Consider the following 27245-nt stretch of genomic DNA (forward strand, 5'->3'; position numbering starts at 1 on the left):
TTTGCAAGATGGTTTGAGTGCTTACAAAGAACTGTATGATAGAAAAATGTGCAAGGCTAAGCAGTCAAGCATACTGTCATTTTTCAAGCCTTCCGCAGCAGATGACGAACCTCGACCTTCGACATCGAGGTAGACAGAGATAGAAGAAGATGACCTGCCTGCCCTGATGGAAACAGACGACGATGAGATGACACCTCAGTGTCTCACCACCCCAGTGGTCCCAACCTCCAGGCCGCGGACCGATACATTGCTGCAATGCATGCAGTGGTGCAGCGGTAGCCATGACGCACCCAGTACATCTTTAAGAAAAAAAGTGGAAATAAACAAGTTAATCAATTAGGTGTCGCCTGGCACATAAATGTCGGCCCAGATCAGAGGCAATTGCCGATTGCATCGCCTCTGATCTGGGCCGACATTTACGTGCCGGGCGGCACCTAATTAATTAGCTTGTTTATTTCGGCTTTTTCCTTAAAGATGTGCTGGGTGCGTCCCGGCTACTTCTGCACCACTGTATGCTTCGCAGATTGGTATTGGTTGGCGGCCCCGAGGTTGGGGACCACTGCACCACCCCAACCTCCGACGACTCAGCCTAACACACCATCATCAGTGTGCTCGGTGCTCTCTTCCCGATTCCGGTAAGTGATACTACATTGTACATACATTATTTCTACTTTATATAGGCTGTGTATTTTTATGTGTTATTTGGTATGATTTGGCAGCTTCATAGCTTAAAGGTTACTGGAGAGAGTGTTTCTGCTGAGAGCGCCTGCGCCGTATTTCTGCCGAGAGCTCTTGCGTGAGATTTTCACTATGGTGGACAGTGCGGCAATGATTGTAGAAAAGTATTTCTACTTTATATAGGCTGTGTATTTATCATATCATTCCTGCTTTTACTATATGTTACTGTTATTTTAGGTTTTATGTGTTATTTGGCATGATTTGGTAGGTTATTTTTTGAGTCTGTAAATGCTCACAAATTTTTCCCATATAAATAAATGGTAATTGCTTCTTCACTTTACGACATTCCGGCTTACGAACCGTTTCATAGGAGCGCTCTACCTTCGGATGGCGGGGTAAGCCTGTACTACTTTTGTAGTGCATTGGGCACCACATTGTTTGCTTTTCCAGGAGCAAATATTATTGACACCAATAAGACGTATTATTCGTATCCCATTGGGTTTGGTAATCTGTGCTCTTCCAAAACTACTGTTAAAGGTTTAATGTAATATTATTTTTAGATGCACAATGAAATTATTCAGCCAGAAAGATAAGCAGGCTTATTCAATCAACCCTGAATTACTTCCCCCTTAATATTTCATCACTTTTTTTTTGCTACAACATTCCAAAGGAGTATTTTGTAAATGATTCTTTTTTTTCTCCTTCTGCTCCTTCATATTTTGGTTAATATGACAGGCAACCTTTAGCTTAATATGCATATTCAGGACATTGCATGCCAAGGTTGAATAATATACTCAACGTTCAAAGTTGTGGTGAGAAGAGTAAAAGATATTGTTACAGTAGCAACAGAAGGAGGTGGAAGGAAGTGTGCTACTATGACTGAATGTTGAAATCCAATGATTGTAGAAGAAAAGTTTTGCATTTTGTATGGTGGTGTGGATAAAAGTGGTTAAGAGATGCAATATACAAGTCTTGTATTAGGTACCCTTCTCTTATTTCTCTTTCTTTTTGCATTCCAGTCAGTTTTCTGTTGGGGAACCGATCATTTCAATAAATATTTCTAGTGAATCAAATGATTAACAATTACTAATGTATCTAGCCATTGTAGTTGACTGTTCCTGCATCAGCCTTTTGAATGACACAAGCTTATGCCACATATGACTTGTCAAAGTTGTTCTTCAATTAACATTATTACTTTGAAAATGTTTTGCAGCACTGATCATCTTGAAGTGAAAATGGCAAAGAAAAAAAAGAAAGGCAAAAGAGGAGGTAGTGAAGATAAAATGAACTTGGCAGAAGCTTTTCTGGGATTTCGGTATGTATGCATCAAGTTACTCACAACTCAATTTGAGACATCCTTTGTTGGAAATATACTCTTCACATTTCTATGTTTGTTCTTACCATGCACTAAATTTGTTTGGTCTGTTCTAACATATTCTATCATGCTGAATATATTGTGTAGATGAGACAATCTGTCAAATGAAAATGTTAGAAATAGCATTAGCAACTGAACTGTACAAATTAATTTTCACTTCTAAGTTTTTCACCTTGAGACTTTAGTAGACATAATGTACAATTATTCATAATAACCCATGGTGCAATTCTGCTCTATTTAAAGTCACTGCATAGATAAAATTTGGAAGTCTTCTGGTTAACAGAACAGAAGCAGCATGGTGATGAGCCACTGCGTTAAACCATCGCATTGCAGTTTGAGCTGAAGGTACACAGAGTGTTTGGGAATGTTATTCTAGTTTTTGGATCCATCACCATGAAGAAAAGTATATTTACATCTAGATTATGCTAGATTGGAACTTGGATGCATTGTGGGAAAATGAAGGAATTTCCAAATATGCTGCTCTTATTTTGCAAAATAATAGTTTGTCAGTTTTTGACATCTCTGAACATAAGAGGTGTAAGGTGAACTTTGTATGGACGCTTCTGAAATGCTCCTGGGGAGTTTGGTACAGACCAGTGTGACCCTCATTATGGTTACACACTTGACACATTTGATGGATATATTCCCCATGCAGTTTATGAAAACCCATAGAACCAGCAGAAGTGCATAAATTGCCTGGAGAGTAACAGAAGGAACTTTCCCTAAGCTTTCTCTTGGCACTATAAGACTATTCTTCTGTAGCAATCTCATAGACAATGGGTGAAATTTAGAAATCGGCATGGTAATAACTACTCAACTATTTTCTTACACACTTTTTGCAGCTGATCACAACTAGAATTTTTAGTTCTCTTGTAAATTGCTCAATAATTCATATTGGTCAAAGCTAACTATGGTTCTAAAATCAACTCTGTAGCAATTAGTTACCCCTTTTAAAGAAGAGATGCATCATGGAGTATAGTTTGCCATCATTTCTCAAGAGATTATGATATATGGACCTCCCAAGGAATTTGGATTCTATACCTAGCACTGTTCCCTCTAACGTGTGCAGCCACACGGTAACTGAAATGCTCCCATGTACATGGCTTTTGTTGCTGTCCAGTTGGAATTTTCTTTTATATAATGTTAAGGTAATTTTGAAATAATGCTAATATAATTGTGAAATACCCTGCAATTAATTCAGTGTTGGTGAATACAATCCATACATTTTCTAAATAATATATGTACCACAACCTTTACTTTGAAACATTTTAGAGGTTCAATGTACTTACATTGTCAGTGTTTCAAGTTACAACACTGTTACAAATTGTAACAATAAACACAGAATGGAAGTCAGTAGCTCATTTTTAATGAACTGCCATCTGCTCAAAACATTCAACTTTTGCCATTGTTCCTGTCAGTTGTTTTGACTGCCTGGCATCATTTACTTGTGAGTTGTGGTTTGTGTTTGATTTAAAGAATTCTATACTCTAAATTTTTTGGTAAGTAATCTTTCAAAAAAATCATAATCTAATAAGAATTTTTAAATAAATTGTTGGATCAAAATACAGTAAAAATTCATTTCTATAGAATTGTTTGCATGCTCGTGGTTATTTTATTAAAATTATAAATTTTTTGACTTGTTACATTTTTCAAATAATTATTTCGTATTCTCAAATAATAATTATTATTATTTGTGTTTTTCTCAAATAACAATGATTATTAGTATCCTAAGGATGTTGCAAAGAAAAGCAGAAGAAGAGTTAAATGCTTTGAAGAACAAAGCTTGTATAAAATTTAAGGTAGAATTGCTTTTACAACTCGTAGATACTGAACTTCGCATCAAAAACAAAAAATAAAAATGGGAGTTTTTTTTTAAATTCAAGATACTGGCGATGTTGTTTGCACTTTTTGTGCGGAAGCGGAAGTTGGGATGGAGTTCAGTAGTGGAAGAAGATGGGAAGAATTGAAGTTAGATTACTTAAAGCAGCATCTTAACCGGAGAATTTATATAGCTGCAGTTGCCAAATTATGCAACCAGAAGAAATGTGGAGTTCTGAGCATGTTAACTGAAACTCCAAAAAAGCGTGAAGCAAGAGTGAAACAGTTGCACCAAAGAAGTCTAACTCTAATATGGTCAAAGTGGTAATCGATAACATTATCTTAGCAATTAAAATTAATGGTTCTGTGCATTCCTTGCTAGAAAATCATGCACTTGGTAAAGTATGTAAATATGCCAGAGAGTTATGCAGCAAGAACCATGGTATTTGTTGAATTCATCAGCTTTGTGCTTCAGAAGCAGATAATGGAAGATTACAGAAATCTACTTTCTATACATTAATTGCAGATGAAAATATGACAGAAAATTTTGTTTCGACCAGAAAATGAAATTTCCCATAGGATTGTGTTTGTGGATATTTTGAAATTTGCTGCATGTTACTGCACCAACAATAGTGATACAACTTTTTTTATAAATCAACAAAAATTTCGATGTTCAAAAGATGGCGATGTTTATGTCAGACAGGCAAATGTTACGCTTGAAGAGATTAATGGTATTCATTCAACGTGTGTATAATCACTTGGGTAATAGATTTCCTGATGGTGAGTTCAGAGAGTGGCAAGTTTTTATTCCTGTTGCAATTGCAAACACAACTAATTTTGAATTTGAAAAAGAGAATATTGTACGATGGACAAAATATACGCACCTACTGTTAAGAAATATGACAGCAATACTGTGATTTCAAATTTGTCATTTCTGAGATTGCTTCAATTAAGATGTTCACTGATGTGTTGAACTACTTGCTTAGAAAAGACTAAGTTGAAGAACTCTCAATTCTTCAAGTTTCTGGTGCTGACTGTGAATATGAATTCAGTCTAATGAATTTAATTAAATGTAAATCCAGAAACAGACCAGAAGTGGAACATTTGGATGATCTAATGAGGATTAAAACATGTCTTTCATCTGGGTGTGAAATTAATCTGGATAGCATTTATAGACAATGGATCTTTATTAAAGACAGTTGAGAAAATGTTTACGAAATGTGAAAGATTTTCTTTGTACTGTATTTCATTATTCCTTTCAATTAATACATAAAATCAAAAGTATGTGATTTTTTTCAGTTTTCATTCTAAATATTCGTAATATACATATTTAAAAAAAATTAAACACACTCTGTCCACTGAGGACCAAATAAACCTGGTGGTCACTGTGCCTAGAACTAGATGCAGAACAGAAAGTCAGTAAATAGATCTGCACATGCCATATTCTACCATTTGTAATCTTAGTTACAGTCACTTTTCAATTTACCATAACCTACAAAGTTCACCAATCAACAATTTCTGTCATTTCTATGTCATCACATCCTCATTTACTATCACCTCAAGCCTCACATCCATCACTCACAGTTTGCATATGCTGCCATCTATTCAGTTATGAAGCCATATCATCTAAGCAAGCTGCAAGATGGTTACTGACATAATTCCCTCTTACAAGATGGCACAACACTGAGGTCAGTAGGAGCCAGGACTGGAATGAGGGAACCTTTATATCATATACATAAAAAGGTTAAGTTGGGAAGCCTTCTGCTAAGGTCAGAACTAGCACATATCCCTCACCATTGCCACCTTCTGGTTTTAAAGTGATGACACAGTGCAGCTCCCTCTCCTACTCTCCCCTTCCCATCAGAAAATTGTCCCTTGATCTTTAATTTAGAGACCATGCACTATGATTTGTTCAGCAGATGCAAAACCTGTTTAAATTAAAGCAAAATGTTCCATGGTTTCTCATTCAGAAATATCATCCTGCATACTGACTTTTATACATAATTTTGAGGATAATAGAGGTGAGATCTGTATATGGTGAAACAGAGCATAGGTGGTAGAGATTTATTGGAGGATCAACATGTTGTCATCTTACGGAGGCTTGCATGCTTCAAGGACTCCATTGGGCAATGTCATCTCAAGGCCACTCATGTTGGAATGGCTGTGGACAAGATGCCAAATGAAGATTGATCCAAACCCACCAAACCCACAGCTCCTAAATGGACACCCACATCTGCCCCTACCAGATAACACTTCATCATATTGACAAAAACCAATCAGAAGTGTGAAGAGAAAAACACCTGCCATACAAAACAACAACAACAACATTCAAGATAGAGGTCAGGGAATAGCTCCATTGCCAGCCGTGGAAGACAATGCTATACAGTGCTTCAGCTACAGAAAATTTGATTATGTATTCACAAATGAAATGCATAGTACATCGAGAAGTCTGCAAAGAAATCCGATTCCAGTGCTGTGGAATATGAAGTCAAGTGACAATGCGGCAGTGATTTGTGCAGAATTTAGTCTAGTCTGTCTAGCAATGGCTGTTACATTTTCACCACAAGGTAATCTGACCATGATGCAGCATCTCTTGGGTAATACTGCACCCAACCAAATACCCAGTACTTAACATATCCGTTCTCAGTCAGTTGCCATTGTTATTCTACTAAGGAGCTGTGCCAAGTTTTACAGTAGGATTGGTAAAATACTGTGGAATGGCATTGGTTTTGCAGGGCACAAACTTGCTGCACTGTTTTAGAAAAGCTTGTAATCATCTTTCTACTACTGCCAGTTTGTCTGTGCCATTGATGTAACTTGTCAAAACACTCAGGCAGTTCTGTTTCTAGCCATGTCAAAATTTGGTAGTCTGCAGTTGGGCATTCTAGGCCAAGAGATATTCAAGGTTATCCTGAGGCTAGTCCCTTTTAGGAGAACATGTTCTTAATGTTATGACAAGTAGCTCTTCTGCAAGAATATGTGGCTTTGAAAGGAAATGCCATACCATTACTTTCTGTGACATTCCAAGTGGTGATCAAAATGGACCATTTACAGTATTCTTAAACATTTGTCATATCAGGTAATTGAAAAAGTGATTTAATGCCTCCCCTCCAACCTCCACCCCAATATTTCCACTCCTGATTAGGATGGAGAGCTATTTTCTAAAACAAAGCACTGGAAATGGCAGCACTGCCAAAGAATACAAATTTTAATTGGTGTTTGAGATGTTGTCTGAAAATTGCTTACAATGGAAAAGAAACTGAATTACAATTGCAGTAATCGCAGGTCATACAGTCACTGAATAACTAATTAGCTTTGGTAGAATATGACTTACAGTGCAACATGTTTATACCACAACATTACCTTGATATCAGAACCTTGATGTGGAAGACAGCTGGTATTGTGTGGTAGTCATTAAGTTACTGGACCAGAGTTATGAACCTTCAATTCAGATCAAAGTTCAAATCTCACCAGCGAGCAAGGGAATTAAGGAAAGCTAATGTTAGAAAGCTTGTATCAAAAATAGTGTCCAAAAAAAGTCAAAGATTGTGATTAATAACTCAGCTTGTACTCTAATGTAATTCAGGAAGGTAAATTTAGCTAAAATATTACTCTAGACACAGCAATGTGTTTGATTCTTGATTGTATCTTCAGTTCAGGAGTAACTGAGTATGCACAATAACTGCTGGCCTAGATAATGATGTCAATGTTCTGTGAGGAAGTAAAAGTAAAACTACATTACAGAATAGTATGTTTGAAGGATTTCAGTCAGTCAAAGGGGCCCACGACGAATTGGCTGTTTGGATTCAGAACAGGCTTGTGCATAGAAGACAGAGGGTAGTGGTTGAAGGGGCTTATTTGAGCTGGAGGTCTGTAATTAATGGTGTTCTGCAGGGATCTGTGCTGAAACCTCTGCTATTTGTGATGTATATAAATAACTTGGATGAAAATGTAGATGGGTGCGTTAGTAAACTTGAGGATGATACTAAGGTTAGTGGAGTTGTGGATAGTGTAGAAGACTGGCAAAGAATACAGTACGATATAGATCATTTGCAGATATGGGCTGAGAAATGGCGGATGGAATTTAACCCACATAAATGTGAGATGTTGCACTTCGGTACGGCAAATGCAAGGAGACAGTACACTGTTAAGGGTGTGATCCTTAATAGTGTTGCTGAGCTGAGAGACCTTAAGATCAAAGTTTGTAGCTTCTTGAAAGTAGCTATGAAGTTCGATAATGTAATTAAGAAGGTTTATGGAATGCTTCCTTTTATTCATCAAAGCATTGTTCAAAAGTCAGGAGGTTATGTTGCAACTTCATAAAACTCTGGTTAAGCCACATTGAAAGTATTGTGTACATTTCTGGTCACCCCACTATAGAAGGGATGTTAAGGCTTTGGAGAGGGTGCAGAACATAAGAAATTGGAGCACGAGTAGGCCATCTGGCCCGTTGAGCCTGCTCCTCCATTCACTAAGATCATGGCTGATCTGGCCATGGATTCATCTTCACCTACCTGCCTTTTCTCCATAAACCTTAATTCCCCTACTATGCAAAAATCTATCCAACCTTGTCGTAAATATATTTACTGGGGTAGCCTCCAGTGCTTCATTGGGCGGGGAATTCTACAGATCCACCACCCTCTGGGAAAAGCAATTTCCCCTCATCTCCATCCTAAATCTACTCCCCCTAATCTTGAGGTTATGCCCCCTAGTTCTAGTCTCACTTATCAGTGGAAACAACGTTCCTGCCTCTATCTTATCTACTGCTTTCATAATTTTATATCTTACAATAAGATCTCCTCTCATTCTTCTGAATTCCAGTGAGTACAGTCCTAGACGACTCAATCTCTCCTTAGTCTAACCCTCTAACCCCTCATCTCTGAATCAACCTGGAAAAACTCCTCTGCACCGCCTCCAAAGCCAGTATATCCTTCCTCAAGTGAGGAGACCAGAACTGCATGCAGTACTCTAGGTGTGATCTCACCAGTACCCTGTACAGTTGCAGCATAACCTCCCTGCTCTTAAATTCGATCCCTCTAGCAATGAAGGCCAACGTCCCATTTGCCACCTTGATAGCCTGCTGCACCTACAAACCAACCTTTTGTGATTCATGCACAAGCACTCCCAATTCTCTCTGCACAGCAGCATGCTGCAATTTGTTACCATTTAAATAATAATCTGCTCTTCCATTTTTCCTTCCAAAGTGGATGACCTCACATTTACCAACAACGTATTCCATCTGCCAGATCCTTGCTCTGTCACTTAACCTATCTATTTCTCTCTGCAGACTCTCCTTATCTTCTGCACAGTTTTCTTTTCCACACTATTTAGTATCATCAGCAAACTTAGATACACTACACTCAGTCCCCTTTTCCAGATCTTTCATGTATGTCGTGAACAGTTGCGTCCCCAGCACAGACCCCTGTGGCACACTGCTCATCACTAATTGCCAACCAGAGTAACACCCATGTATCTCAACTCCCTGCTTTCTGTTAGTTAACCAATCCGCTATCCATGCTAGTACATCACCCCCAACTCTATGCATCCTTATCTTATGGATAACTCTTTATTGCGGCACCTTATCGAACGCTTTCTGGAAATCCAAGTAAATAACATCCATCTGTTCCCATCTACGCACTGCGCTCATTATATCCTCAAAGAACTCCAGTAAGTTTGTCAAACAGGACCTGCCTTTGCTGAATCCAAGCTGCATTTGCCTGATGGATTCACTTCTTTCCAGATGCCTTGCTATTTCTTCTTTAATGATAGCTTCAAGCATTTTCTCATCTACAGATGTTAAACTAACTGGCCTATAGTTATCTGCCTTTTGCCTACATGCTTTTTTGAACAGTGGCGTGACATTCACCATCTTCCAATCCGCCAGAACCTGCCCAGAGTCCAGAGAATTTTAGTAGGTTATCAGCAAATCCTCTACTATAACTTTTGCCATTTCTTTCAGTACCCTAGGATGCATTCCATCAGGGCCAGAGGACTTGTCTATCTTCAGGACCTCAAGTTTGCTCAGCACTACCTCTTTAGTGATAGCTATTGTATCAAGGTCCTCACCTCCCATCACATTCATAGCATCTCTTTTTGGCATGTTGGACGTGTCCTCCACCGTGAAGACCGACGCAAAATAGTCATTCAAAGCCTTGGCTATTTCCTCATTATCCAATATCAATTCCCCCTTCTTGCCCTCCAAGGGACCAACGTTCACCTTAGCCACCCTTTTCCACTTCATATCCGTTTTTATATTTTGTGCTAGTTTATTTTCATAATCTATCTTCTCTTTATTGCTCGTTTTGTGGTTCTTTGGTGCTTTTTAAAGTCTTCCCAATCTTCCAATTTGCCACTACTCTTGGCAACTTTGTACGCACTTTACTTTATTTCCTTAGTTATCCAAAGCTGGTTCTCCCCACCCTTACTTACCTTGCTTTTAACTGGAATATACTTTTGTTGAGCACTGTGAAAAATCTCTTTGAAAGTCTTCCACTGTTCCTCAACCGTTCCACCATATAGCCTGTGTTCCCAGTCTACACTGGTCTCCATTGTTTAGGCTTAGTGCACTGGTTTTAGATTGGACTATTGCACCCTCCATTTGTATGAGCAGCTCAGTCATACTGTCATCACTCTTTCCAAGAGGATCCCTAAATACAAGAATCACTAATTTTACCTGTCTCATTGCACAGGACCAGATCTAAGATAGCACATTCCCTTGTAGGTTCAGTGACATGTTGTTCAAGAAAGCCATCATGGATGCATTCTATGAAGTCCTCCTCAAGACTGCCTCGATCAATTTGATTCACTGAATCTATGTGCAAGTTAAAGTCCCCCACAATAACTGCTGTTCCATTCTTACATGCCTCAGATGTTTCTGTTTATTGCCTGTACCACTGTAATGTTATTATTCAGTGGGCGATAGACAACTCCCACCAGTGATTTTTTTCCCTTTACTATTCCTAATCTCTACCCAGATGGATTCAACATTCTGCTCCTTAGATCTTATATCGTGTCTCACTATAACCCTGATTTCATTCTAAATTAAGAGCACTACCCCACCTCCCTTACCTTCCTGCCTATCCTTCCATATTACCTGATATCCTTGGATATTTAATTCCCAATCCTCTCCACCCTGTAATCAGGTTTCTGTAATGCCCACTAAATCATACCCCTTTGTATTGATTTGTGCCACAAGTTCATTGACCTTATTTAGAATTCTACGGGCATGCAGATAAAGTGCCCTTACACTCATTGTGCTTTTAAAATTTGTAATCTTTTTCTCTTTTGTACTTGACTTTTCTTTACTCCACTCTTACTTTTCGCTTTTTTATCTTTTGCTTTTTCTTTATCTTTATCCACATTTTTCTCTTTTACTTTATCCATACTTCTCCAATCTGTTGAACCCCCCCCCCCCCACTATTTAGTTTAAAGCCCTATCCACAGCCCTAGTTAAGCGATTCGCCAGGATTCAGGTCCCATCATGGTTTCAGGTGGAGCCCGTCCCACTGGTACAGCTCCCTCCTTGAACCACGTACTTAACTCTCTAATCTTCTTGATTCTGTGCTAATTTGCATGTGGCTCAAGTAGTAATCCAGAGGTTACCAACTTTTTGGTTCTGCCTTTTAATTTAGTACCTAGCTGCTCATTTCCCTCAGCAGAACCTGTTTCCTCGTTTTACCTATGTCGTTGGTACACGACAATTGGATCTTGCCCCTCCCACTGCAAATTCCTCTGCAGGTCAGGTAAAATGTCTGAAACCTGGGCACCAGCCAGGCCACACAGCCTTCGGGACACTCTATCCTCGCAACAGAGAACTCTGTCTATTCCCCTGACGATACAATCCCCAATTACAACTACATTCTCCCCCCTCTTGAATGGCTCCCTGAACTACAGTGCCACAGTTAGGTTGCTCATCCTTCCTACAGCCCCCACTCTCATCCACACAGGAAGCAAGAATCTCAGACCTGTTGACAGGCTCACGGGCTGAGGTTCCTCGAGCACTGTCTCTTGGATCCCACTACCGCCTCACTCGCAGTCACACCCTCTTGTCCCTGGGCACAGACCGAATTTGAGGCAGCTAATCTAAAGGGTGTGACTACCTCCTGAAACAGGGAATCCAGGAACTCTCCCCCTCCCTGATGTGCCTCAGCGTTTGAAGCTCAGATTCCAGGTCATCAACTTTTAGCCTGAGTTCCTCGAACAACCAACACTTGCTGCAGATGTGGTCACCAGGAATCACAGTGGGGTCCACCAGCTCCCACATCATGCAGAAGAGGTCCACCAGAATGCTGTCGGTTTAGAGGGCTTGTGCTATCATGAGAGGCTAGATTTCTCTGTTGTTGTCTTTGGAGTGCTGGAGGCTGAGGGGAGATCTGTTAGAGGTTTACAAGATTATGAGAGGCATAGATAAGAGTGGACAGAGAGTATCTGTTTTCCAGGCAACATACACAAAATGCTGGAGGAACTCAGCAGGCTAGGCAACATTAGTGGAAAAAAGTACAGTTGACATTTCAGGCCGAGACTCTTCATCAGGACTGGAGATAAAAGGATGAGGAGTCAAGGTAAGAAGGTGGTGGGAGGGGAGAAGAAACAGAAGGTGATAGGTGAATCACAAACACGCAGAAGGGTCTCGGCCCAAAATGTCGACTATACTTGTTTCCATAGATGCTGCCTGGCCTGCTGAGTTCCTCCAGCAATTTGTGTGCTTTGAGGTATTAGGTGAAACCATAGAGGGAGAAGGCTGAAGTAAGGAGCTGGGATGTTCAGTTGTGAAAGAGATACAGGGCTGGAGAAAGGGGAATCTGATAGAAGAGGACAGAAGGCCACGTAAGGAAAAAAAGGAGGAGGAGCATAAGAGGGTGGTGATGGGTAGGTAAGGAGATAAGGTGAGAGAGGGAAATGGTGAAGGAGAGGGGGGCATTACCTTTTCTTTCTTCTATGACCTTTTGTCCTCTCCTATCAGATTCTCTAACAACAGGAATTCTGCAGATGCTGGAAATTCAAGCAACACACATCAAAGTTGCTGGTGAACGCAGCAGGCCAGGCAGCATCTCTAGGAAGAGGTACAGTCAACGTTTCAGGCTGAGACCCTTCGTCAGGACTAACTGAAGGAAGAGTGAGTAAGAAATTTGAAAGTGGGAGGGGGAGGGGGTGATCCAAAATGATAGGAGAAGACAGGAGGGGGAGGGATGGAGCCAAGAGCTGGACAGGTGATTGGCAAAAGGGGATACGAGAGGATCATGGGACAGGAGGTCCGGGAGGAAAGACAAGTTGGGGGGGGAACCCAGAGGATGGGCAAGGGGTATATTCAGAGGGACAGAGGGAGAAAAAGGAGAGTGAGAGAAAAGAATGTGTGTATAAAAGTAAGTAACAGATGGGGTACGAGGGGGAGGTGGGGCATTAGCGGAAGTTAGAGAAGTCGATGTTCATGCCATCAGGTTGGAGGCTACCCAGACGGAATATAAGGTGTTGTTCCTCCAACCTGAGTGTGGCTTCATCTTGACAGTAGAGGAGGCCGTGGATAGACATGTCAGAATGGGAATGGGATGTGGAATTAAAATGTGTGGCCACTGGGAGATCCTGCTTTCTCTGGCAGACAGAGCGTAGGTGTTCAGCAAAGCGGTCTCCCAGTCTGCATCGGGTCTTGCCAATATATAAAAGGCCAGATCGGGAGCACCGGACGCAGTATATCACCCCAGCCGACTCACAGGTGAAGTGTCGCCTCACCTGGAAGGACTGTTTGGGGCCCTGAATGGTGGTAAGGGAGGAAGTGTAAGGGCATGTGTAGCACTTGTTCCGCTTAGAAGAATAAGTGCCAGGAGGGAGATCAGTGGGGAGGGATGGGGGGGACGAATGGACAAGGGAGTCGTGTAGGGAGCGATCCCTGCGGAAAGCGGGGGGGGTGGAGGGAAAGATGTGCTTAGTGGTGGAATCCCGTTGGAGGTGGCGGAAGTTACAGAGAATAATATGTTGGACCCGGAGGCTGGTGGAGTGGTAGGTGAGGACCAGGGGAACCCTATTCCTAGTGGGGTGGCGGGAGGATGGAGTGAGAGCAGATGTACGTGAAATGGGGGAGATGCGTTTAAGAGCAGAGTTGATAGTGGAGGAAGGGAAGCCCCTTTCTTTAAAAAAGGAGGACATCTCCCTCGTCCTAGAATGAAAAACCTCATCCTGAGAGCAGATGTGGCAGAGACGGAGGAATTGCGAGAAGGGGATGGCATTTTTGCAAGAGACAGGGTGAGAAGAGGAATAGTCCAGATAGCTGTGAGAGTCAGTAGGCTTATAGTAGACATCAGTGGATAAGCTGTCTCCAGAGACAGAGACAGCAAGGTCTAGAAAGGGGAGGGAGGTGTCGGAAATGGACCAGGTAAACTTGAGGGCAGGGTGAAAGTTGGAGGCAAAGTTAATAAAGTCAACGAGCTCTGCATGCGTGCAGGAAGCAGCGCCAATGCAGTCGTCGATGTAGCGAAGGAAAAGTGGGGGACAGATACCAGAATAGGCACGGAACATAGATTGTTCCACAAAGCCAACAAAAAGGCAGGCATGGCTAGGACCCATACAGATATCAGATACATATCAGATTCTCTGTTGAGTTGCTCTAGCATTTTGTGTGTGTTGCTTGGATTTCCAGCATCTGCAGGTTTTTTCTTATCTGTTTTCCAGGATTGAATTGTCAAATACCAGAAGGTATGCATCAAAGATGAGAGTGGGTAGGTTCAAAGGAGATATGAGAGTTAAGTTTTTTTTATTCAGAGAGTCATGGATGCTCGGAATGCATTGCCTGGTATGGTGGTAGAGGCAAATACATTAGAGGCTTTTAAGAGACATTTAGATAGGCACATGGATGTAAGGAAGATGGAGGGATATGGTGTAGGGATTAGGTTTTGAGTGTTTTTGATTTGCTTTTAGCTGGTTTGCACAGCATTGTGGGCCAAATGGCCTGTTGCTGTGCTGTACTGTTCTGTGTTCTAATAATATCAGTTTTTGTAGTCTGAATAAATGCTGTTTGGGAGAATTTTTTTTTAAAAATCTGTTTCTCTGTACATTTGATCAGAAAGTTTAAGAATCTGAAAAGTTTACAATTGTGCACATCCTAACTTTATGGATATAGATGCAGTAAAAAGCTCAATTATATTATCTGTGACACCCAACTGAATAAGATTGTGTTGCTAGAAGAAACATTTTAAGAAAGACGCTAAAGACAGAATTTTATTTTCTTGGCTAGCATGTATTCTACAGGATGATAAATCCAGGTATGTATCAGCCCTGGCTGCTGTAAATATCAACTGTTTAATACAAAGAAATAATTGTGAAAGCCCCGTTACATTTAAAGTAGAAGACTGACAAAAGTGTCCTTGATCAGAGATTAAGGGAGCTAGGGCTTTACTCTTTGGAGAGAAGGAGGATGAGAGGAGACATTATAGAGGTGTACAAGATAATAAGAGGAATAGATAGAGTGGATAGCCAGTGCCTCTTCCCCAGGGCACCACTGCTCAATACAAGAGGACATGGCTTTAAGGTAAGGGGTGGGAAGTTCAAGGGAGATATTAGAAGAAGGTTTTTTACTCAGAGAGTGGTTGGTGCGTGGAATGCACTGCCTGAGTCAGTGGTGGAGGCAGATACAGTAGTGAAGTTTAAGAGACTACTAGACAGATATATGGAGGAATTTAAGCTGGGGGCTTATATGGGAGGCAGGGTTTGAGGATCGGCACAACATTGTGGGCTGAAGGGCCTGTACTGTGCTGTACTATTCTATGTTCTATGTTCTATGTTATCCATTCCTAGAGGAATACCTGGCTTTCACTTGAGACCTTGTCATATTTAAGTTTTAATAAAAATGCCAGGTCATTTTATGTCAACAATCCATTATATACACTATGATTCACTGAGCCGAATTTTGATCTCAATAATAAATTAACATGATGGTACTTGCTCAAAGGCAATTTTTAGGATCCCTGAACTTGAATTTTTCTTTAACAGGAAAGTCATTTTAGGGCTACACCTCTTATAGGGACTTTGGATCATGGGTAAATGGGGCAATAAATTGTTTCTTGCCTTAACCAATCACATTGAAGACTGAGTGTAAATAGGAAAGTGGCAAATATGAAATTTATTATCTTGCGGCAGCAGTACATTGCAATACATAATAAAAATGCTATAAATTATAATAAGAAATATATGTTAAAAATTTAATTAAATAAGTAGTGCAAAAAGAGAGCAAAAAAAGTGAGATAATATTCATAAGTTAAATTCCATTCAGAGATCTGATGGCGGTGGGGAAGAAGCTGGTGCTGAAACATTGAGTGTTTGTCTTCAGGCTCCTGTACCTCCTCGTTGATGGTAGCAATAAGAAGATGGCATGTCCTGGATGATGGGGGTCTTAATGATACATGGTACCTTTTTGAGGCATCGCTTTTGAAGGTGTCTTCAGTGCTAGGGAGGCTAGTGCCCATGATGGATTGGCTGAGTTTACAACTTACTTTAGCTTTTTCCAATCCTGTGCAGTGGCCCCTCCATACTAGATGATAATGTAACCAGGTAGAATGCTCTCCACGGTAACCTATAGAAATTTGTCAGAGTCTTTGGTGTCATACTAAGTCTCCAAAAACTTCTAATGAGATATAGCTGCTATTGTGTCTTCTTTGCAATTGCATCAATATCTTGGGCCCAGGATAGATCTTCAGAGATGTTGACACCCAGGAACTTAAAATTGCTCACCTTTTCCACTGCTGATCCCTCAATGAGGACGAGTGTGTGTTTCCTCAACTTCCCATTCCTGAAGTTCACAATTAATGCCTTGGTTTTACTGATATTGAATGCAAGGTTGTTGCTGTAATAGCACTCAACCACCTGATCTATCTCACTCCTGTTTGCTTCCTCATCATCTGAAATTGTGCCAACAATTGTTGTGTCATTGGCAAATTTATAGATGATATTTGAGCTGTTCCTAGCCACACAGTTGTGGGTGTAGAAAGAGTAGAGCATTGGGCTAAGCATACATCCTTGAGGTGTTCCAGTGTTGATTGTAAATTATTTCCAAATTATCTGATCTTCCTTTTTTGCTGCTTTAACTGGGCATAGCATTGCATATAAATAGTGAAATATTAAAAATTCAAGATTTTTAATATGATATTTAGCATTTTTCTGGAACTTGTTCTTGTAAATGAGACCAGATAAAGATCTTTTACAAAATTCCATGGTGATTATTGTAACATTAGCTATCTTTAATATTTTAATGCCAATGCTACCGTAGGAAAGATAAGTATTGATCAATAACTATTGGTTTGTTAAATTTTAATGTTGCACTCAGATTTCAGGTAAAGGAGACAGCTATTGAAAGATTCACAAATGAATTAAAACAACTTGAAGAAATTAATGCACGATATAGAGAGCAGGTAAGTCACAAGTTTTTAAAAAAATGTGTTCCTTAGATTGGAAATATTATGACACTAGTGTATGCATAATTTGATTTAGTTATCAGCTGCAGCTTCATTAGATATTGTAGCTTGTAGCTATTGTTTACAGTGAGATATTATAAAGTAATATTAGAATTTATGTACCGTACTGCCAAGCTCACATCCGTGCATGAATAGTATAGATAGAAATGTAAGCTTTTACAACTGGCATTCTTTGATTTGGCTTAAATTTATAAATGGGGAACAGCTGAGATTATCACTAGTTTTCCCCTTACATTGCACCTAATTATGTTTACTTGCAAGTGTGACCTCGTTCTCAGACCTCTCACTCATGAATCACTTATGGGACCAAATCTCAGCCCAGAAATGAGCACAGAATTCTTACTGTACATCACTGAGAGAGTACTGCACTGTCAAAGATGCTATCTATCAATTGAGGCTTTTTTCATGGCACCAAATGCCTGTGCAACACAAAGAAACATTAATCATTGATGTATAATTCGTATATTCTTTTACAACTTAGTATTTTTCAGATTTACAGTTGTCTTGTGGGTAACTAAATGGCATCAGTTTGTATCCAATCTAACTGCGCCACACCGCACGAATATTTGCTATGTTATTCCTAAACTTGCTTTTACTCTTTCTGTGATGGAGAGGTTATTCTTGTAAATGAACTTAAAATTTATTTTGGAGTGATGTTATTTATGTTTGATACAATTAAGCAATAATTAATTATAGTGAAAGAAAATGCATTTCATTTGTGTGTGCTGTACTAATGCTGATCTATTATAATTTTTCTGACTTCCTTAAGAATGAACAGTTAAAGAAGGAACAAAAGGAACACATCAAAAGTTTATTTAAATTGGCCAAAGAACAAGAGAAAGAATTGGAACACAAGGAGTTAATCAACACTGAACAAGTAGAACAGGCCATGAAAGAAAATTTTGAGCTAATTAGACAAAATGAACAGCAAGTGCAAGGTATTAATATTCATACTTAGTCAAGTTTTTTTAAACATCTACCTGCATACAGGTGAGTTGAAATGGGGTGTGTGTGTAAATGAAGCCAAATCAAAAGCTCTGAATACATTCCACTAGATTAGATAAGGGCAAGTGAACTTCTGCTTCACAAGACTGCAATTAAAACATGCTATCAGAGACATTACCTTTGTTTCCTCCGCCCTTTCACTTTTCAAGTAATACACCTGTTTTCCCACTTTTCCATTCTGCTGAGGATCATTGACCTGAAACGGTATGGAACTGTGAAACCAGGATCCAGGTGTGATAGAGGGAGCGTGAGAAACAGCACTCCATGAGCCAAACAGTAAGGACTGCAGATCAGTTGGATAATGGATTAGAGTCAGTGTACATCTATAGAAGTTTGTAAAAGTTTATTGTTAACATGATGAATCTGCATAAACCTCTAAGGATCTGGAGGTGCTACTGTGCCTTCCTTGTGATGACATTTAGGTGCTGGCTCCAGGACAGATCCTCTGATATGTTAATGTCAAAGAACTTAAAGCTACTGACTCTCTCCACCTCTATTCTCCTAATTATGAACCTCCAGCTTCTTCATCCTCAGCTCTTTGGTCTTGCTGACGTTGAGTGAGACGTTGTTGTGACACCACTCAACCAGATTTTCAATCGCCTTCCTGTGTGCTGACTTGTCACCATTTTTGATTTGGCCAACAACAGTGGTGTCATCAGCAAACTTAAATACAGCATTGGAGCTGTATTTAGCCACGTAATCATATAGTAGGTATAAAGTAAGTAAACAGGGCTAAGCACATAGACATGATGTGCACCTATGCTGATGGTGAGTGTGGAGAAGATGTTGTTGCTAATTCATACTAACTGGGGTCTGCCAGTGAAGAAATTGAGGATCCATTTGCTCGGGGATGTACCAAGGCCCAGGTTTATGAGCTTAATGAGTTTTGAGAGGATGATAGTGTTGAGTGCTGAAGCTTTTATCAATGAAGAACATCCTGACATATGCATACTCATTGGCCAGGTGTTTTGGAGCTGAGCAAAGAGCCAATGAAATGGCATCTGCTATTGACCTGTTATGACGGTAGGCAAAATGGAGCAGATTTACAGTGGGTCACTTCTCAGGCAGGAGTTGATATGCTTCAAGACCAACCTCGCGAAGCACTTCATCAAGGCTTATCATATGAGGATAGGTGTTATGAAGACATGTCCTAATGAAATCATCCTTATCATCATCATCAGGTGCCGTGCCCAGTTTGAGCTTTGACTGCCATGGCCCACACATTCCTGTTTCGAGTCAAGTGGATCAATTCATTGGTATTCATTTCCAGTTCTCTGGCTGCTGTCTCCATCATCATTTGTCTTTGTCTTCCTCTTGCTTTCTTCCCTTCAATCTTACCCATAATTACCGTGCATTCTAACTCCTCTTTCCTAATCACATGTCCAATGAAGTTACGTTGCCTTTTCATGATCTCATACATTATTTCTCTTTTTGTGTTTGCTCTGTTCATGACATCCTCATTAGATATTTGTTTCGTCCATGATAATCTTTGCATCCTCCTCAAAAACCACATCTCTGCTGCTTCAATTCATTTCCTCATGTTCCTAGATATTGTCCAACATTCTGAGCCATATATCATAACTGGATAAACGTAACACTTCAGTACTCTGAGGCAGGTTGTCATGCCTAGTTTAGTATTGGTTAGTAAAGGTGTCTTTTGCCATCCCTATTCTTCTTTTGATGTCCATGTCGCACCTGCCATCTGATGTCACCCAGCTTCCTAAGTAGCAAAAGTTCTGTACTTGTTTTATATCTTCCCCGTTTATTCTCAGCCTGCAGATAGGATTTCTCCTTCTTTTTGGATATCACCATACATTCTGTCTTTTTGCAATTGATAGATAGACCCATTTTTGCACTTTCTTCAACAACTATGTCAATTAAGTTTTATAGTTCTTATGAAATAGGCATCCTAAATGAAAATTGGGACAACAGCTTGAGAAAACCTTTGCCATAATCGAGGTCAATTATTAATGCATATTATGTACTAAACATGTTTAAAATTCTTATCAATGTTGTATGAATTTTTCTGTTTGGAGTAGACATGCAGACCTGCATAGCCAATGTGGAGCAAGATATCCTGAATGTGACAGAAGTGAAAGAGCATTGGCTAGAATACAAAAATGTTGGAAGTGTTGAACATGGCAAAATTATTGAATTTCGGGAAAATGAACTCCTTGAGATGGCCAAAAGTTTCAGTGAGATGGAAGGTAGTAATTTATCATAAATGAAGTTAAATTAACTGGCTTATAATTTCACATTATTTTAATGACACAGTATAAGCAATCCTCCAGTCTTCTTGCACCTTTCCAATAGCTGAAGAGGAGGTGAAAATATGATGATTAGAGCCTTCACAATTTTCTTCCTTCCATCTTTTAATAGCTTAGCATATATTTCATCCAGGCCTGATAATCTATCAACAATAAAATATAGATAATTCAGCATGGCTATTAAGAAATTCTGATTTGGAATCCAGTTCAGCAGGTAATGTTTCCACACTCACTTTCCACTTGTGGCTTGTGTGCTTTTATGAAACTCATTGGATCTATTTGCCATTCTCTCTTGAAACTTACTTGGTTCTATTACTTGCCCTCCTTTGGAATTTGCCAGAATATTTTCCCATGATTGTCTTAAATGTGCTAGGTTCATTGGAACATTTATCATTCTACTCTGTAACATTTTTTTCAAAAGAAAATGATTAAAGATTGTTGGATTATTAATTTTTATTTATTACAAAGATACAGCAAAAACAGCAAAGTAACAGGCCCTTCTGGCCCAATGAGCACTCACTATCCAATTACACCTTGTGACCAATTAACCTACTAATCCATACGTTCACATGTGGGAGAAAACCAGAGCACCTGGAGGAAACCCACATGGTCCCTGGAACAATGTATAAACTCCTTCCAGGCAGCAGCAAAATTGAACCTGGGTCGCTCGTGCAGGAATAGGGTTACACTAACCGCTATGAATAAGATCTAACTGTCCAGAAAGTTTGCTACTCTGGCACCACCAATATCCCAAGTAAGCCAGATCAATAGAGTTTTTCTGTGCTTATAGAGACGTAAACTGTTAATGCTTCCTATTGCTGTGTAGGTCCTGTTTAATATTTCACTCTTTCCCTCTTTGCTACAATTTGCCAAGTGAATATTAGTTTATGTTTCCATGTTGCAGTTTTATTCTTAAAGATTTGACTTTAGATAATGTGTGATTTTACAAATAGGAGTTACCCCAAGAAAGAATCTAGACTAGCAAATCACTTTTCATGCATAAGGATGGTAAATGATGAGAGATGGAGAGACATTTCAGTTGTCATTTCTGAAATCTTAATGCTTGAAAGATAATTGCAGCATTTGTTACTCACGGTGACATTTGCCAATTCAGGATGTCAAGGGACTGCGATATGGGATCTATTTAGCTTTCTGCTTTAACATTAATTGTGCTGCTAATTTTCCTGAAATAATTGGGGCAGCTGTTACTCTTTTTCCAGTTTTATTTTCTTCTTGTCTGTCTTAATAGATCACTTTTCTAGAACCTTGGAAAGGGCAAAAGAAGAAACAGATAAATTAGCAAAGAAGCAAATGGATGAAAAAAAGGCAATCGCTACACAGGTGACTGAAATGTTTAATTGATAATTGTTTCTCTTTTGCCACGATAATTGCAGTTACCCAACTGAAAAAAAAATAATTTTTAAAATTTGATAGTAATGGTGAAAATGAACAGGACACAATATTCAGGAATTTGCTACCTTAATGTTATCTGGCCTTTACTTAAGCTGGAAGATTAGAATTTGTAAGATTTGTACATAATTATTATGCATAAAATGGGTCCATTGTAGGCTGTGGTTAGGCTGTTACAATTGTTTGGTTTTCATCTAGGATGCTAGGAAAAGTCTAAAATGGGTATTATTATGCCTATATCAGCCTCCAAGAAAGCTGTAAAAATAATGTTTAAAATCAAGAAGGATTTTATTTAAGAATGAAACCTGAAAGAGCATGTTTTTCCCTAGTCTTCACAGAAGTCTCTATTACTTGCTCAGTTTTATCCTTTCTTCTCTAAAGTCACCCAATTTTGTCGCTAGTATGACATTCTTCCATTTACAAGAGGCACCTTGCTCCAACTATGGATTCCAAATTTCCTCAACTTGTATAACTTTGACTCTATTCTAGGACCATGTTCAACATTAATTTATAGACTATTGTTTCTATAATGAGGTATCATTCTTACATAATGGAATCATTGTACAATGACTTTTTAATCTTCCAACTCTTTCAATCCATCACTCATTACTAACCTTCGCAAATACAAGTCCCAGAAATGTTCAATGACCATTATTTTTAAACAAGGGTCAGCAGTAAGATTGCCAACACTGTATTTCAACATACAAATGAAGACCGAGAACATGCTGTTCTAAAGGGAAAAATTACACAAAGACCCACAATATAACAGAAGGTCACAAAGGCACTACACTTAGCTGTTATCACTTATTTCAGACAACAAACATTTCCCATTTCCTTAAATCAGGAAGATTGACACCACTGTGTGCATCTTTACAGTGCCTATGGCTACATGTTGGGTTTGAAGGAAGTGGGTGGAGCTAAAGAAGAAATTGTTCAGAGTGAGGACCAGTTCCGCCAGATGGAAGGGAGTGGTGGTGTAGGACACTCACATGGGTTCCAGCAATGGCTGCCTTTTTGTCTGCTACATGGAACAGTTCACGTTCCAAGCCTACACAGGCAAAGCTCCCCAACACTTCCTACGCTATATTGACAACAGCATGGGCGTGGCTTCCTGTAGCCATGCTGAGGTCATCAATTTAATCAATTTTGCCTTCAATCACCCTAGCCTCAAATTTACTTTGTCCATTTCTGACACCTCTCTCCCCTTCCTTGATCTCTCTGTCTCCATCTCTGCAGACAGTCTATCTACTGACATCTTTTATAAACCCACTGACTCTCACAGCTATCTGGACTATACCAATTCCCAACCTCTCACTCTTAAAAATGACATACCATTTTCTCAGTTCTTCTGTCTCAACTGCATCTGCTCTCAGGATGAGGCTTTTCATCACAGAACAACTGAGATTACCTCCTTCTTCAAAGAAAGAGGCTTCCCTTTCTCCAGCATCAACAGTGCCCTCACCCGCATCACTTGCATTTGGTATACATCTGCCCTCACCCCATCTTCCTGCCACCACCCTAGGCATAGGGTTCCTGTCCTCACCTACCACCCAACAAGCCTCAGCATCCAGCACGTAGTTCTTCGTAGCTTCCACCATCTCCAACGGGATCCCACCATCAAGCACATTTTTCCCTCCCTCCAACTTCCCGCTTTCTGCAGGGATCATTCCCTATGTGACTCCCCACTGATCTCCCTCCGGGCACTTATCCTTGCAAGCGGAACAAGTGCCACACCTGCCCCTACACCTCCTCCCTCACCACCATTCAGAGCCCCAGACAGTCCTTCCAGGTGAGGCTACTCTGTGAGTCTGTTGGGGGTCATATAATGTGTCTGGTGCTCCTGGTGTGGCATCTTGTATATCGGTGAGACCTGACGTAAATTGGGAGACCCCCTCTCCAAGCTCCATTCACTAGAAAAAGCCAGATTTTCCCGTGGCCACCCATTTCAATTCTACTTCCAATTCCTATTCTGACATATCAGTCCATGGCTGCCTGTACAGCCAGGATGAGGCCACGGTCAGGTCGGAGGAGCCACACCTTGTATTCCATCTGGGTAGCCTCGAACCTGATTGTATGAATGAACACTGCTTTCTCGAACTCTGATAATTGCCCCCCTTTCACCATTCCCAATTCTTATTCCCTCTCACACCTTCTCTTCTTACCTGCCAATCGCCTCCCTCTGATGCTCCTCCCCTTTCACTTTCTTCCATGATCTTCTGTCCTCTTCTATCAGATTCCCCTTCTCCAGCCCTGAATCTCTTTCACCAATCTTCATTTCACCCCCTCTCCCTCTCCCAGTTTCACCCATCACCTGCCACCTTGTACTTCTTCCACCCTTCCCTCCACCTCCTTATTCTGACTTCTGTCCTTACTTAAAAGTCCTGATGAAGGGTCTCGGCCCAAAACATTGACTGTTTTCTCTTTTTCCATAGATGCTGCCTGCCCTGCTGAGTTTCTCCAGTATTTTGTGTGTGTTGCTTTGGATTTCCAGCATCTGCGTATTTTTTTGTGTTTAGGATACAGGTGTGACCACATTTGGTACCTGAGTATCCTCTCCAAAAGGAATATCAGATCTGAGTAGCCAGACATGGTCCCAAGATCCAAGAAAACAGTGGTGTTGGTTGAATCCTTACCTGTCTTATCCATAGCTCCAGTTCCAGGCATCAACACATGATGTGTCAATATCTACTCATTCCTTTCTAAGGGGCTGTGGCTGTCTCGTGTATTTTCTGCTCTACTGCAGCCCCAACAGATATTGCATGAAGATTCCCTTATGGGAAATCCCATGCAATACTGAGCTATAGGCAACCCTCCTAAACTATGATTTTAGTGGAAGGATAAATTTTGGTATGCCATTAAAATTAGTATATTTAACATACACCATAATTTCCTGAGGCTTCTATGGTTGGATAGTAAAATTTCTTGAACCATTATATAGGAGAAGAAAATAAATGTGGATAATGGCAAAAGCTTTCTGTATTTCTTGGTGTATTAATGTTTTGTTTTGCTTTTTTAATTTCAATGATTTAAATAATTTTAAATTACCCTAATGTGTTATATGTTTTAAATTCCTTTTACTATTAAAGACATTTTAAAAACTATTAAAGTCCTTTTATACTGGGTATTAAAATTGCTCAGGGTATCCCAGAGCTGGAGCTCAGGATATACTGCCTGAGGTCTACTTGCAGTATAAAGCTTACTCACCAGACAATGGTTGGGTTCAAGAATCCGACTCATTCCAGTAACTTCCTTTGGAATTGCCTGCAATGTCCCAACACAATGAAGCCTTGATGTTTTGCTTCATGCTGTCTCTATTTTTAAAATTTTGGCAGTAACTGTTTTTTCTCCTGCTGTTTAAAGTAGTAATATAGAACTTTGTTTTATATTACATTATAGATGCTTCAGTACTATATATGTAATTCTTTAATATTTTTACATAGAAAGCAATAAGTTGTTTGGGAAGACACAATCGACAAGAAGTGAAAGAAAATGAATGGCTAAAGAAAGAGGTATAAAAAACGTGGCTGGATTTATCCTACTGCATATTACTTGCCTTAGGTTGAATGTTCCAATGGCAAATGTAAAATCATTGAATACAAACTGATCTCTTGTGCAATGATTGCCCCTTTAATGAAAATGTTGAGAGCAGTGCCAATCAAGCGATAATCTGCTTTCTAAATTCTGTTTCATTTCTTGAATGCTGATCAAGAGCACTGGTACATTGAGCGCATGGAAAATCTCAAAGAGCACACAAATGAAGAGCTGTGTTTGTCAGGAGTCAATTATCTTGGTCCCAACAGTTGTTTCTCTAGGTAGTCTCATATACCTACCTGTTTACAGTTGTTTTGTAAATAATTATCGTCATCGTCACTATGTGCCATGTGGTATGATCGTGGTCTTGACCATGAATTGCTCTTGTCAAGTTTTTCTGGAGAAGTAGTTTACCATTGCCTTCTTCTAGGCAGTGTCTTTACAAGATGGGTGACCCAACCGTTATCAATATTCTTCAGAGGTTGTCTGCCTGGTATCAGTGGATGCATAACCAGGACCTGTGTATGTACCAGTTGCTCATATGACCATCCACCACCTGCTCCCATGGCTTCATGTGACCCTGATCGGGAGGAGCCAAATGGGTGCTACACTTTGCCCAAGGGTGACCTACAGGCTAGTGGAGGGAAGGAGTGCCTTACACCTCCATTGGTAGAGGCATATCTCCACCTTGACACCTCTTCGTAAATCATAATCCCTCATTTAGGTAGTCAGAATTATGGAAGTTTACTAATGGTTATACAGTATAAAGCTCTATTTTCCATTCTATTGGCACTAAATTGACTTATTATTTATATTCATTTATTTAAATTGTTTCACACATAACCATTTTCTTAATAACATGGTATTTATTGTATATTGATCCTCACACCAAAACTAGTTTGGAGCAGAGATCAGTTGGATAATAGCCAATCTGCTATCCAGACATAATATTGAATAAATAATAAATGCTAATAGAAGTATATTTGTTGGAATTCTGCATGATGGAACTAGGTATTCACTTTAAACCTTATTGTAAAGATACGTTAACCAAAAGGTCCTGCAGTTGCAGAGATTGAACCTTAGAGAGAAAATTAGTTAGGCAGCTTTCTGTTAAGAGGAGTTTGGGATTAGGTAAAGGTGGGAGAGACAACAGGAGATATGATCAGGAAATTGAGAGGCAGGTTCTGTCAAGATGACTTAAAGAGGTTAAGGTGGGTAGCAGATCAGAAGAATTAAAAGTAATTTGTCAAGGAAGAAGGTTATGGTGTTTCATGTGGTCAACAGCAAGGGAGAGAAGAGGGTGCAAGCAATTGCCAAGAGAAAAGAGATCTACTGAGGACATACACCATCTTGTAACTCCCCCGCAACAGTTCTGGGAGAATCCCCATTCCTTTAAATAACAAAGTAGGCATCAGTTTTTGAGCGAGTGATATAAAAATGACTGTTGCAAGCCACTGTCTCTGCTTCTGAGGCTTGTTCTTTCTTGGTTGTCATGTAGCCTTTTCAACTTCTTGTCAATTTGAGCTGAAAATAAGACTGTCTAGTGTTCTGTGGGATGGAGTCAAGAGCCCTTGCACTTTGCTCCTTTCAGATAAAATTTCCAATAGGTACTGACTGCCTGTCCATTGTTGATAAGCTCTCCTCCATCCTTGGCTGTAAACAGGAAGGATCCTTGGGTGTTAGGCACTTGGATAGTTTTGCAGC

The 27245-nt window shown here is 39.9% G+C and overlaps 1 protein-coding gene across 6 annotated transcripts in view; it reads left to right on the forward strand.

Moving 5' to 3' along the window:
- ccdc83 (coiled-coil domain containing 83) overlaps nt 1-27245 on the forward strand; it is a 109993-nt gene that overhangs the window by 14126 nt on the left and 68622 nt on the right. For 5 of the 6 annotated variants that reach the window (XM_072264349.1, XM_072264347.1, XM_072264346.1 and 2 more), the window contains exons 2-7: nt 1892-1993; nt 17181-17265; nt 18098-18266; nt 20373-20540; nt 21850-21941; nt 25451-25519. In XM_072264349.1, the coding sequence (XP_072120450.1) occupies nt 1914-1993; nt 17181-17265; nt 18098-18266; nt 20373-20540; nt 21850-21941; nt 25451-25519 (663 nt within the window). In that variant the 5' untranslated portion in view covers nt 1892-1913. Of the gene's footprint in view, nt 1-535; nt 636-1891; nt 1994-17180; nt 17266-18097; nt 18267-20372; nt 20541-21849; nt 21942-25450; nt 25520-27245 lie in introns of those variants that run through there. The other variant, XM_072264348.1, reaches the window with a different exon arrangement.

This window comes from Mobula birostris, chromosome 7 (genome assembly GCF_030028105.1).
Source record: "Mobula birostris isolate sMobBir1 chromosome 7, sMobBir1.hap1, whole genome shotgun sequence".
NCBI classification, from domain to species: domain Eukaryota; kingdom Metazoa; phylum Chordata; class Chondrichthyes; order Myliobatiformes; family Myliobatidae; genus Mobula; species Mobula birostris.